Genomic DNA, 14,706 nt, shown 5'->3' on the forward strand with positions numbered 1-14,706 from the left:
GCTCCAAGACTTTGCCAGGCACAGAGGTGAGACTGACTGGTCTGTAATTCCCTGGGTCATCCATTTTCCCCTTCTTGAAAATGGGGGTTATATTTCCCTTTTCCCAGTCATCGGGAACTTCACCTGACTGCCATAATTTTTCAAATATGATGGCCAGTGGCTTAGCAACTTCATTCACCAGCTCCTTCAGGACCCACGGATGGATTTCATCAGGTCCCATGGGCTTGTGCACGTTCAGATTCTTAAGATTGTCTCGAGCCAGATCTCTCCTACAGTGGGAAAGCTGATCCATGCCCAGGATGGGGAAGGAGAAAAGCCTCATGGCATCTGTGTCAATTATACTTATTACAGGTTTGATGGGGGGAAAAAAGAAACACTGAGAGGAAAGAAGAGAAGATTGTGGGTCACTCTTAATTTCGACTCATTTCCAGCTTGTTCTTAGCAAGGACATTACCTAATCGTTTCCCAGTTTATTTTCCCATCATTTTATTAAAATCTTCCATGTGCCTAAAGGGCTCTAGAGGGAGCTACAAGCCTTTGAAAGGGAAGCAATGCACTGCATGAATTTGAAACTTCAAGTATGCTGTTAAAGCCCATGTAAAGCACATTCAGTGTATACTGGGAACAGAATAAAGGCTTTTTTTTTTTTTTTTACTCTCTAGAGGAACACTAAGTCTTAGTTTCTATATTTAATCCACTTAATGTTTGGCTATAAGAACTCATATGATCATCAGTCTCATGAAAGAAAAAATCCGTCTTCTTTTCGGACTTATTTCCCAAAACACGTATGTTTCATAAACAGCACAAGGCATGTGGCCACGGAAAGGAAAGCAGTGTCATGCTTATATTGGCTGAAAGGCTCAGAGCAGGATATTACCTTTCCAAATCTTTCATCCCCATCCGATGGCTACAGGGGAAACCGTGATCCTAATTTATCTTGGTGACTTGGAGCAGCTTTTGGGTCAAACAGATCATGATGGTGCCCTAGGGAGCTGCTTTTGCTTTTTATATTTTAGATCCTGTTTTGAATGTGAAGCTGCAAATCCAGCGTCTTGGTGGGAATAAATCCAGCACCGGAATAGGTTGCCTGGTGATGGAGTCTCCTTCCCTGGAGATGTTTGAAGCTGTCTGGACACAATCCTGAGCAGTGTAGGTGACCCTGCTTGAGGAGGGAGGTTGGACTAGATGACCCCTGGTGGTCACTTCCCGCCTCAGCCGTTCTGTGAGTCTATGAAAGCCAGCAAGCTGTGGCTTTGCATGGAGCAATGCTCCTGCATGTGCAGGTCCTGGCTGTGCAAGCACATGCACACCCACAGGAGCTGTTGTAGGAAACAGTTATCCCCGTGGGTATGTGCTGCTTCCCTGCAGACCCCTGGCTGTGGGGTTTATGGCCCCGTTGGTGTTATGGCTGTTGCTGCTGTAGCGGTTGTATTTCCCCTGGTGTGCTGAGCTATGACATTTGCCTGTGTCAGGAGGCTCAGGGTTTTAGTGGATCAGGCTAAACCTGTTTGGCTCATTTATGTAGGTGATGGTGGGATTTTTTTGTCCTAATTCTTGATTTTCCTGTTTTCCCATGACTCAATTCACTTTATAGAACATAAAGGTCAGCCCCTGGTTGCTAGTCCCTGCAGGAGTTCCTTAACAAACTCCAGTTCATCATTTCCCTCTGCTCTTGACCAAACATGACAAATTTAATCGAGATTGGGAGCAAATAGGTGAGATACTGAGAGGAAAGGAAAGTTGGGCCTCTCTCCCTGGCTTGTCTCTCCTAAAGTCTGCTGTCTGCTTGTGTCCTTATACACATTTAAATTCCTATGTAGAAGATTCAAAGTTTGCTTTTGGAACCTTTGTGGGTTTCAGAACTAATAATTGGGAGTTAATAATTCACCTATAAATATACTTGTCCTAGCTTGTTACAGCTTGACATGGTAATATCTTGGCTCACGGATACTTCTATTCTGTCCAAAGATTATTTATTATGTAAAGTTCCCACAGGCACAAATATTAGCGAGCCCCCCTGACTCCCGACTTTTTCTTCCAGCAGGTCTATCGATGCTAGTTCTGGTTCAAGGCCTCTAGCAATTAGTTCCTTTGTCTGATCCTAGGAGAGCTCCCAGCATGCTGTTGTGTTTGCCTGGCTTGGAGACCACAGGATTAGTTCTGTCCTTACTGCCTACAGGTGGTTGCATCTCCCATTCTTTCCCATTCTGACAGACAGCCTTCTCGGAAGTCATCCCTTTTCTTCATTTCTCGGAACTGCCCAAAGCTTCCAGAGTTGCTGGTTGTTTTGACTGCCTCTGCTTTTAAGGATGGTTTTCCACAAAGTTTCCCAGAACTCTAAAGCTGCTTCACTAGGTCCAGCCAAAAAGTGGATGCAGTTCAGGACCACTGCTAAAAATACCAACGTGTGTTTGGCACAGCATGCACACACATGTGAGTGAGGCCATAAACTTCATTATTGAAATGTCAGCTCTTCAGGTACAACTGTGTCCAGATGCCTTTAACTTTCTGTTCTTGTTCTTTAATTTCAAACTTTATTTAAGACAAAACCAGTATCGATGTGATGGAAAAATGTGTGTCTTTGGCAGGCTTCCCTCTACTGTCCAGCAAGAAACCTGGGCTACATGGGAAGGACAGCTCAGCCAGCTGCCAAAGTGGTCCTGGAGAGAATCCCTCCCAAACGCAGGTACGAAGGAAAATTGTGTAGAGCAAAACGTGTAGCTACCACTGGGTATCTCTGCTCTCAGCAGGCTCTCTGAGCATCGTCTGCTCTTTCAAATGGTTTTGATCCTCACAGTAACCACTGAAGTTGGAGTTATGCCTGTGCTGCACAGAGGGAAGAGACTTTGATGCTCTGATGGATTAGCCATTCCCAAATCATGCACTGATGTCACATTTGCTGTGGGACTCAGACCTTGATCGCACTGGGAGTTAGTCACTGATCCGTTGCATCAGTCAACATGTAGGCACCACCAACCTGCCCTTCCCTCACAGCATGGGGCTCAGCTGCCACTGGGATTTCTTTTGTGCCACAGTTTCTGCCCAAAGGAGAGGAAATCCCCCAAACCTCTGTTCCCTGGTGCTCCAGAGCTGCCTGTTGGTCTGTGTGCTTGTAGGGTTGGATGGAAATGTGGCATTCTGGCAACATGGTGGGGTGCAAGGGTATCACTTGGTTGCTGTATATCACTGGGCAAAAGACAAGTGCCAGCACCAGCCTTAGAGAGTAAATATAGGAGTCAAGCTAAGGGCTCACATAATAACAGCTGTAGGAAACCTGGTATAGGAGTCTGGGGTATTTCAGGCTGTTACAGCCCTTAGAAGTAGGTGTTTCTGTGTCTGATGTTTATTTTTGTGTCTGGTGGGCAGCAGCCTTTCTTAATTTGCAGCATGCCCTTGGCTACACACCTCCCACAACTCAAGAACATCCTCAGCTTTCTTCAGGACCTAGGGTTTCCATTGCATTTTCTGAGGTTTTAAATTCATGGGGGGGTTTAGGCTTGAGGAATAGTGGGCCTGCTCTTTGTGCAGTGCTGCAGCAGGAGTCGTGACCTGCTGCATCTCAGGCAAAGGGCAGCACGTCCCCTGGACTTGGAGCTGGGTGGAGTGGGAACCAGCTCATGTCCTCCTTGTCCTAGCCGGTTGTCCTCACCCTTGGGTTAAACATGATTAAAATTGCTTGACCTCAGGGTCTGCATTAAAAAATAATAAACTCTCCCACATCCATGGTGGTATTTGAAATCCGGTCCAGGACAATAGGGCCAGGAAGGGAACGTCCCATGGGAACAGAGCTGCACAATGCTGCCTCACCATGCTGTGCACGAGGAGAGGTGACTCTTTGCAGCTCCCACTCCATAAGCAGTGCTTAGCGGCCTTAATCCTCTCCCTCTTTAGAATAGAAATAAGAGGGTGCTCATTTGTTTATTAGTGTTTCTCATGTTTTTCTGTCTGAAATCCTGGTCAATATTAACTTTGGTCAACAAACACAACTGTGAAACAAGGTAATCATTATTTCCTTACTTACGATGTTTCTGGGAAACAAGAAGTCAGACAGATTAGTGGCTTCACCCATGTAGATTCGGGAATCTGGTACATAAGTAGAAACAGGAATTGAATCTTTGCACCATCCATTATCACACAGCATTGAGGTTAAAACACCTCCCTTTTAAGAAGGACAAAAACACCCAACCCTCTAGTTTTGATGTGCTGGCTAGATAATGTGGTCATTTCTCCTTGTTACTATCTCCAGCAGAAGATTTCCATGGCTAGGGTAATGAATTAAAACTTTAATTAAAGGAAAAGTAGTCATAAGAAAGAGCTAATTGAATTGTTTAAAATCACCGTCTTGCATTTAATGATCTTTTGTGGGTCAGGGTCACTTTGTACCTATGCTATGTAAGCATGCAGTATTATAAAAGCAGTTGGAAAGATGGCTGATGGTCTCTTGGGCTTGCTGGAAACACTAAGGTGATGCAACTGGAATGTACACAGGAGGAAAAAGCAGACCTGTTCTCATTTGTTTTCCTATAAATATAGGACTGTTTCTTTCTGAGGAAAACACTGAAGGCACTTCATAAAGATACGACAGTTTCTTAGTGTGAATAACATTATTTTTAGACTATTAATATTTCCAGTAATATTAGATCTCCACTTCTAGGGAAATATTAGCCCTTTAGGGAGAAAAGCTTTTCTTATTGTATTGTCATCTAAATAAGTATATACATTATGCATATATGTATTAGATATATATATACACATATATACGAGTATATACATTAAATAGTATTATGTTAAGATTAAAATTTATGAAAATATTACATGAAATAAAAGATAAACTAAACTATCTTCTTCTATCCCTGAAATATTCTTTTTCATGCACTTCACGGTTGGCTCATAAGAAACCACCGGAAATCACAAGAGGACATTTCAAACCCTACAGCCCAGTATTTCAAAGAAAAGAAAAAGCCAGAGAGATGCATGAAGACATCCATGTCTATGTGCCCCATTGTTCTCATTTTCAGAGCAGTACCAGAGGTTCTCCATGGACCCCTCCTGGGAATGGGACACTGGCTGATTTTTCTGAGGCTGAAGATACAGATAGTGACAATAGGACACACACAGTCCAGGGCTGGAAGGAAAAATCCCAGAAATATACTTTTGAACCAGAAGATATTATTAGGAAGACAAAAGTACTGTCATCTCTGGATTTGCAGGAGAAAGATGGCAAAAATACAAGGCACCCAGAAGAAAAGCTTGAACAAGAATTAAAGGAGGCAAAAAAGAGGCTGGTGCTTTGTGCTCAACAGCTGCCCTTGTCATATGATTCTAACAGGACAGACTTAGGCAGAACTAGTTCAGGGTATGAAAACAAAGGAGCGCTGTGGACTTCACAGGAGAACAATGCTGACTGGACAGAAGTTGTGTTCAAACCATCTGGTTGTCCTGTGCCTCTCTTATTTGCAGATGATGCTCCACCAGCTTTGCCAGTTAACGCAAAAGATGCTCTGAGGAGTCCAGATGTAGTTGCCAGGGAGCACGCAGCTGGCCCACCAAAGTCACCACTGAAGCTCATAGCCAATGCTATCAAAAGGTCCGTTTTTGAGCCTCTGACTTCATCTTCAGAGGGACCAAAGCAGGACTCAAACAGCAAAGTCAAAGCCTCAGAACAAGCTTTCTTCAGCTTCCCCAGTACTCCTGGCTATTCTCTAAGCCAAAGGAACAGTAACAATAACAGGGGAAATAACACTCGGCCACCAGAGCTTAAAGCAGGGGAGTGGGCAGGAGAACATTTAGGAAATGGATGCCACTTCTCAAATTCATCTAATTTTTCTGTTGTCTCTGAAGAGAGATCTCCAAGGGGTTACAGCAAGGAAGTATCCTTCCCAGTTTACAGTTCTCACACCAGGTCTTCCCAGACAACAAGTATACCTCAGAAATCAACTTGCACTAGGATGGAGGATGTCCCAGGACTCCTAGAAAAGTTTACCTTCAAAGATACTCTTCCAGGGGCTCCCATGGATGACATGTTTTTCTGTAATGAAAAATACCTCCTTCTTTCATCTCCAGAGCCCAAGAACACCCCCAAGGACAATCTGAATGACTCTGCACAGAAGAGTAGTCTTGGGTCCCTCTTTGATAGACTGAGAAGTAAAGTTCATGACAGAGAAGGAAATTCTTTTGTGTCATTTCTGCCTTTTGTGAGGGACCATTCTCCAGAAACCAGGCTCTGTTATCCTTCCACAGGTGAGGACCCAAGTTGAATTATTATTAGTTATTGTTATGATGATGATTTAATAGCAGCTAACATTTAAAATATCTGTGTGTGATCATGTAAACACCTATCTGTTGTATGCTTTGTTTAATCTGCAGTTACTTTCTACACATGAAGACTTAATAAATCTATTTTTTAGTTAAGGTTTAGGACCTGCTTCTGGTTTAAAGGAGCAGAATGACTTTGCAAGCAGCACACAGCTTGCTGGTCCCTAGTTTGGTCTGCAGCTTGATGCTGTTCAAATGTGTTTAGGTCAGACAAATGTATTGGTCAAGGTGGAAGGAGTGGTTTGGCAGTGGGGTACCTGCTGCTGTGACCCTGGGTGTGTGGTGGAAGGGGGACTGCAGCAGACAAGCAGAAGGACAAGCACTGAAAACTGAAGTGCAGTGCAGAGTACATTTGCTACTCTTCCCATGAGGAGCTCAGGGGCTGAAGCAGTTATGTTTGCAACAGCAAGCAGCTGTGCTTTGTGTATGTGTTTCCTCAGCAGGTGTCTCTTCAGCTCTGTCTACTGTTGTAGTGACCAAACTGTAGACATGCTTTAGGGACCTTTGTGGTTTCATTAATATGCCCTTGTTCTTTTATGTGAGAGGAGATAACTCCTTACTGACCTACTCTGGCCTACTTGTGAGTCTGGGCAGCGATTAAAAGGCATCAATTTTCATGTTTGCTTGGAAGAACAAGGTTAGTACTAAAATTGCACACCAATCTCAGAAATATTGATGTCAGAGACAAAGAGGAGTCTGAGTAATCTGAGCATAGGCTCAGAAAGAATTAAGTGCAGCACAGTTTCAGGTCTGAAATATAAGGTATGAGAGCCTTACCGCAGTGATCCATCTTTCCACTACCCCACTGGAGAAAGTCAGTTATTTAACTATAACCTATTGAATTTTTACTTACCTGTTTGTTTCTTACTTTATTAAATTACAACCCAATCTGTAACCCCAAAATTGCTGTATTGCAGCATTAAAATAACAATCTGTGTATAAAATGTGAAGTCACTGAAGTTCTCAGTAAGTGGCCAGAGTCTTTTTGCATCTTTTTTGCTTCGGAACTACTGCATACTGAAAGAGACTTGATCATTAACATTGATTAAATATCATTAAAATTGATACAATAACTCCTGTTCTTATTCCTGAATGTTTGGATTGGATTCTTGGGGGCATCCTTTATCTAACAACTTGCAAAACCAGGCATCCCCATTGTGCCAGAGGATGCTAAGGATTGCACTGAACCCACAGAGAGTTGCTGGTGTTCGCACTAGTCATGCTGTGGTCTTAAATGGGGAGCTTTTTCCGAGTCTATGAGTAGTCATTGTCTATCAAGTAAGTAAAGCTGACTTGCTTTTAACAGAATGTATGACAATAATTGGTATGTGGTGTTCCTATGAAAATGGGAAAAGCTCTTGTTAGGTTTGAATATTGCTTTGCTTTATTTATGTTTTAAATATTTTGGAAAACATGCTGGTTTAATATGTGTTGCTTTCCTCTGCTGCGCAAGCCAAAACAGGAATGATTAAATTATTGTAATTATTGAATATAAGCATTGCAAAGTCTGTTCAGAGGAAAAAATGCAGCTTTGATCTAGCCATTTGTCCAGGAATCTGTCATCCTCAGTGTTTCAACATTGAACCTCCCTGAACTTTTTCAAACATTAATATTTGAGTAAATTAAACTCATAGAAGAGCCAAGTCCTGCTTGACTCTCTCAAATGGCATTTCTGTCTCCTAGTGGCACTTGTCCGAGGCTCAGGCTTGGCAAACTTCATTCATGAACTGATGGTGAGCTTTAGCCCACATTACATCATTATTTTTCTCTCTTGAAATTTACCATGAATCTCAGAAAATTTCTTTTCTTTAAAGAGAAAAAAATACTCCCAGCACCTGGCAGAAACCAATTTAATGAGGTTCTTTCTCATACTCCTCCTGGCTCTTTCCAGTAGGGGTTTTCTATCCTATTTGAGGCCAGACTCATTCTGTGCAAGTATGGCGAGTCTCACATTACACTGGTGTTTTCTCCCTCAATGGGCTGTTGGCTTGGGGAGCCAAAGAATGAGCTGGGTGATTAAAGTGCAGGGCTTGAGATGAGACTGGCTGAGCTCACTGGGGAGTAACCAAATGCTTAGAAACCACTTCCAATTTAGAAAGCTCCTGAACTGAAAAATGCTTGGAGACTGGGCGAGTGTTACAGGAGGAATCATGTATGACTCCCTGGTGTCTATGGTGTTCCTTTAGACATCCACTGCTGGCAGCCTGGAAGGACCATTAGTTTCACTCTACACACCTACTTCTGTTATGTTGCTCATCTTTTCTTACACCTTATCTTAGTTATGTTACCTGCAAATACACATCACAATGTCTATCCTATGCTTATGACTTCTGCATTGCAGACCCAGGTGTCTGTTCAAACTAACACTGTATTCTGTCCTTCTGTCACTTCCTGCCAAGTGTCCAGCCACCAGCTGAAGGTCAGCATGAGGAAGCAGAGATCTTAATTGCTCAGAAGCAGATTACCTGTAGCTCAAACTTATGCCTGTCTTACACCTTCCATATGGGTCTTTCCAGCTTCTGATATCCAGACCTGGTCTAAAAGCTTTCAGGCTAACACTTCGTAAGAGCCATTCCTCAGAGCCACTTGGAAATTTTGGACCGTGTAGAGATCCGGCTGCACAGACTACCTGTGGGGAACATAGACAAATCTTACTGACGTAATGGGGGTTCATGTGCTGTTTTCAGTGAAAGAATGAGTTCTTTAAAAAGTAAAACCCTGTCCAAGTTTGCCAGTAGAATACACAGATGTCTCCAAATGACCACACTGGAGTTTCCAGGTGCAATGCCAGACTTGTGATTTACCGCACAAACATCTTTGAGGCTTTTGTCTGTCGATGCCTCCTTTGTGTTCCAACCTGCAGTTGAAAAAACCCAGACTTGATCCATAAAATTGATCAATCAGGTGGTTAACTGTTTTCTCCTACTTTTGACTGACAGACTTTCAGAGGACCAGACTACGAAGGTGGTTGGTTACTAGTAGATGCTTGTGACTCCAGGGTTGCTTCTTTGTAGCAGTGGAGATGGGAGGAATATTTCTGTCCCTGACTGAGTGGGGCTCATGTGGAAACATGCATTCCGAGAACTGCCCCTTAGATGGGAGTTGTTATAACTCAGTTTGTGGCTGTGTGTTGTTTACACAGCTCACTTCATTAAATAGGAAACCAGTCCTGCTGACCAGAAAATTAGATGTGTTATGAACTCACTGTGCTGGTTTTGTGCACTTTCAGATTGAAAAGGGATTTCTTGCAAGTATTTCAGGTTCACACGTGGTTCCTATTACTGCATCTTTGTACCACTGAAATTCTGTGTGTTGGTAATATTATTGGCAGCTAGGACACTGTTATCTTGGTGATTTTGTGTTTTAGAAGAGGACTGAGGCCCTATAGGATTAAATTTCAGGCCTAAGACCATATGAGAAATCTATGTAGAACTAGAAATGTGAAGCCACTTTTCATCTCCTGCCTCACGCCAATTCCTGTCTGGTTTGGGACACCAGTGCCAAAGAGATATGTGTAGCTTTGCCTTTCTTTTGTAAAACACTTAAGTACTTAAAGTGGTCATGATTAACACCGATGACTTTACAAAAATATGGAATCTTGGACACCTACACAGGAAGCCAGCAGATCAGAATAACATGATGTTAGCAAAACAGTTCCTGCTCCAAGACTTTCTGCGTATTTAGACTGCAGTTACTACCATGACACAGAAACACGCCAGGAAAGGGAGGTGAGCTGTGATATGCAGAACGACAGAAGTGGTGGCTTTCCCCATTAATCTCCAGGGCAGTCAGCAGTGCTTTCCCATCTAATAGAAGGTATCGCCCTCTTAACATCTTCATATGACAGCTCCCTGTTTGTTCAGAGGACCTTAAGTATGTTAGGAAAACCAGTACCTTAGATTTCTATGGGAGGGGTGTCTCAAAAGCACTGGACTTAGGTCCAGTAGATCACTCTGAATGCAGTGACGGTTTTGCTGCTGGTGGCATTCAGTGGCAGTGCACTTTAAGTGGAAGCAAAGTGTCTTTGAGACACACCCTTGGATTACCAAACTCTAACGAACTGGCATAGGACCAGATTTTAATTTTATGGATGTAATTTTTCTTATCTCTTGTGACATACACAAGTGAAGATACCAAGTCCCAATATCAAGAATTGGAGGTTTCCTCCAACTTTGTAGTGTATTCTGTGACACTGTCAGATTGAATAACAATAATAATATTAAATAATCTGCAGCTTCCTGTGATTTAACAGTTGTAAATCAGATATGCTGGAAAGGTGTCTTGACCAAACTCCTAGTAGCTACTGTGAGGTAGAAATCAAGAACAGAGATATTTATTCCTTTCCCCCTTATAATTAAGAGCTAAAACTACAGCTGACCATTCCTAGTGATCCAAAGTAATGTTAGCTGGGGAGGAAAAGCTCCCCAGTTAATTTGGAAGTTAGTGAGATGCTAGAGTACTTAAGAAATAAAGTAATTAAGTAATAAATAACTCCCTAGAAGGAATAAGATGGCCAGAAAGAGAAAGCCCAAGTCTAGAAGAATTGAATTAAGATTTGGAAAAAAACATATATTTTTGAGATCTTTTTTTTTGTAGCTATCAGGCTTTAAGGCTTGGCATATTTGGAGTGGACAAATTATTATTATTATCTAACTTTACTATTACAATTCTAAGTTTCAAATCTAAATGAACCCATAAGTGTAGAAGTCCATAAACTGAACATCTTTATATGTGAGCTCCTTGTCCACATTCTCACAGCTGGCAGGTAAATTCTGCTTATTCCAGCCCTTAGGAGGTGGGAAAGTTTAATGCTCAGTCATCTAGAGTAGAACATATAGATGCTGTGATAAAGAAGGGTGATTTGGGTTTTTTTGGTTGGATTTTTTTGTTGTTGTTGTTAATTTGTTTGGAAATAGCCAAAGAAAAATAGTTGAGCAGAGCAGTCAGTGGGTGCCCTTCTAATGTTGAAAGAAATGCATTGTCCCACTTCTTCTGTATCCATACAGTATGGCAAACCCACACATCTGGGAGCCAAAGCCTGTGGGGAGTGAAGGTGGTAAGATATGCATGAAAAAGAGTTTGGGAATGAGCTCTGAGGCCTTGGTGCTTGACAAGCTCTGGAGCGATGAGTTGAAACATTGAAGGACAGGGAAGATAAACAAGCAAGCATTGGGAGGATGGGTCAGGACGTAGCTGTGATGGGAATCTCAGCTGGAGGCCAGAGGATGTGGGGGTTGTGAGGGGGTCTGCAACATTGTGATTGGACTGTTTACCTGGAGAGTTTTACAGGGACCAGTGAGATTGAATGTCACATGTATCTGCAGGTTGGGAAAGTAGCGAACAAGGGGATAAAAAGGGCTTGGTGGTAATAAACAAGGATTTGAGTCTCTGCATCAACTTCAGTCTGTGTCATGAAATGCCACAAAAGCCCTGTATTCTCATCCCGATTCTGTCACTATTTGTGTGTTTCCAGACACCTTCTTTTTCCTGTGACTTCGATTATCCACATTAAATTAGTAGAGAACATCAGTGCCATGCAATAAATGTGACAGAGACAGTAGGTTCATCAGATGCCTCACCACTGAGCAGTTTCATGTGGTCCTCCATCCATCCTGTAGGATGCTCAGGTGGAGACAATGAAGGAGATGGCTGATCTCAGTTAGGTGGCTATTGTCTTACAGGTCTTTGGGTACTGTGTCGCTTGAAAGGCTGAGCTGTTTTGGAGCAATCTAAATGGCTCTTCTCTGCAAAGCAAGGTGCGGATATCTGGCTCTCCATAGTAGACTGTCACAGGGAGGACTGTGGATGTTATGAATGTATCCTGTGTGCAGACATGGGCTTCCTGTGCTAACGAGATTGTTCTTGGAAGTCGCTGGTGAAGCCATTGACTGCGTCTCTGTGTCAAACAGGTGAGGACCTCCTGAGTCCCAGCCTTGAGGAGGAGGAGGGTGCCCTTGTGTTACAGCATGATGGCTTTCCTGGAGACCTTGTAATGCTTTTTGAATTATCAGTACCACTCAAAAGGGAGGACATAGGCAAGCAGTCACTTATTCTCACAGCAGAGAGAAGAAAGGGAGCGTGTAATTGCCTGTGTTTCCTGCCATGCTGGGCTGTGAAGTTTGCCCTTTGCATGTTAGGGAATTTGATTTCCCCATGGGCATGACTGAAGGGTAGTTACTGCAATCTTTTAGTTGCACAGGGAAAAGCAAGGTATGTGACTTCACTACCCAGAAGAAGTAGTGGCTGATACTCCCCATGTCTTCCTCCATCTCATGCATTGGGAAGAGCTTTATGCCTGACTGTCATTGCTGGGGGCAGAGACAGGGTGAGGCTGGATTTGCACTCTGGTCTGCAGAACATGGGGCAGTGTGTGGCACTGGTGTGACCTCTACAATTGTGAGCCATTGGAGAGTCCCTGGCAGGCCAGCAAGCAGGACAGTGTCTCTGCCTTCAAGTGGCAGCCTTGGGCAATCCTGGAGCAGGTGAATTGCCTGGGAGTTGGAGACCCACCTGGAGAGCTATTGCACCTCCCTGCTTTTGCTTGCAGGTGTCTCTTGCCCAAGGACTTGTCCTACAAAAAGGATGGCAGGACCCAAACCTGCTCTACTGGACCCTCTGAGGTTTCAGCTCCATTTAGCAAAAGGACTGGATTCTTCCACAGTTGAGATTGCCCAGAAAAATGAGAATCTCTGCCTCAAATTACTTGGATTTGCTTTTATTGCTTTACTGTCTGGGATGAATCTGTTTCATGGATCCTGATTTTAAATTAGGGCTTGAAATGGAATTCCTACTTCAGGACTGGGATCCAGGACAAAACAGAGAAGAAACATTTACACTAGGAGAATAGGAAGTGCTTTTAATCTGAATACAATTTGCATGCAGGCAGCCAATTATTACCTGGAAGATACAAAGGAAAATGGCACTGTTAGCTTTAAATAATGTACATTTCCAAGATGTTGCCCAGCTGTTAATCATTAACCCCATAGCAGGTTGAAGTGTAGGGACAGATGTTCCAAAAATGGTTTTATTTTCTGAAATAAAGAGAATGAAGCTATGAATTAGACAAATTAAGAAGAAATTCAAATATTTACACCCAGTTGAAACAAGATGCTGGAAAAAGCAGGCATGCTAAAATTGCTGCAATTAAATGTAATTTAATTTACAAATCTGAAAGCATGCTTCCTCCAACGGCAGCCTTGGAGATTTCCTTATGGAGTGCATTGTTGTGATGTATGGATTTTCCTGACTTATTATGGCATTTTAATCAACAGTTCAGTGATGTGATAATATTCCTAAAGCAGAAAAATAAGTGACATTTGTTTAGACATAATTAATGAAATATTTATGTTGCATGCGGCTGTGTGATAAAGCCTTGTTCTCTTAGTCCATTTGCTTCTGATTACATTTGTGATTTTTTTATATGACCAGACATTCTGACGCCAACTATTTTACACTGAGCAGATGTCATGTAGTAAAAATGGGTGCCAGATGCTACAAGCCACATAAGGGTAATTTGTTTAAGAGCTGGTTCAGACTTTTTGCATTCAATTACACTGCATAGTGAGCCTTATACAATCATTTGGGTAATATGGCTAACTTCAGATATATATTTTAATGAATGCTGAGTGCATTCAGAGCAGCGTGCTGCATGCAGGGTGCTCAAGGAATTAATTTATTTGTACGTAATACCTGAAAAAAATCAAATATACCCAGACAGAGTTTTTGACAGTCATCAAGAATCGAATTAATGCCATCAGCTGAATTTCCACATTGCTCTAGGTGCTGCTGATTAGAACTCAGGGCAGGTGCAAAGTGTCTGTATTTTTTGCTTCACTGAATGTTTTGTTCCTGCATTTTAGGATGTGAACACCTAACTGTCAGAAAACAAGCTACAGAGTATTCCACTTCTTCCTCTGATGATGAATTTGAATGCAAGCCTTCATTAACCCACAAGGTAATCTTGACTTGGAAACAGAAAGATAATTCCTCAGTTGGACTGTATTTAAGATTCATCGTATGATTTTGATCTAAAACACACAGCAGTTTCTCCAAGTGGGGTTTGGAATGTTTTATCAGTGGAGGTTACATGTCATGGAAAAAAAAACACATTAAAACTCTTTAAGGAAGATGAACATCAAAATTCCTTTTTCCTCTTTGAATCTTTAATTCCCCCAGGTTGCACCAGTGTTGACAGAGGAAGTCTTAATTTGACAGACAGACATGTTTCACTGAATCCACTTTGACGCTGCACTCTTAAATGGCCTTAATGCGTAGCCCAACAAGCAAACTACTGAAAAAATTAAAGCAAACAGATGCAGATTTCCTATGAGGAAATACTACTTCATTTGAGAAGAACTACAGGCAGGTTGTTTGGAAACCTCTGTATTTATC

General features: G+C 42.4%; 1 protein-coding gene across 1 annotated transcript in view; it reads left to right on the forward strand.

Moving 5' to 3' along the window:
* The window catches only part of MICAL2 (microtubule associated monooxygenase, calponin and LIM domain containing 2), a 120,448-nt gene that overhangs the window by 85,657 nt on the left and 20,085 nt on the right, over positions 1 to 14,706 (forward strand). The window contains exons 29-31 of the mRNA XM_061380425.1: positions 2,589 to 2,686; positions 4,740 to 6,240; positions 14,175 to 14,269. Of these exons, the coding sequence (XP_061236409.1) occupies positions 2,589 to 2,686; positions 4,740 to 6,240; positions 14,175 to 14,269 (1,694 nt within the window). The remainder of the gene's footprint in view (positions 1 to 2,588; positions 2,687 to 4,739; positions 6,241 to 14,174; positions 14,270 to 14,706) is intronic.

This window comes from Neopsephotus bourkii, unplaced genomic scaffold (assembly GCF_033783945.1).
Source record: "Neopsephotus bourkii isolate Nb327-2 ecotype Australia unplaced genomic scaffold, CSIRO-AGI_Nbou_v1 NB_1792, whole genome shotgun sequence".
Classification (NCBI taxonomy): Eukaryota; Metazoa; Chordata; class Aves; order Psittaciformes; family Psittacidae; genus Neopsephotus; species Neopsephotus bourkii.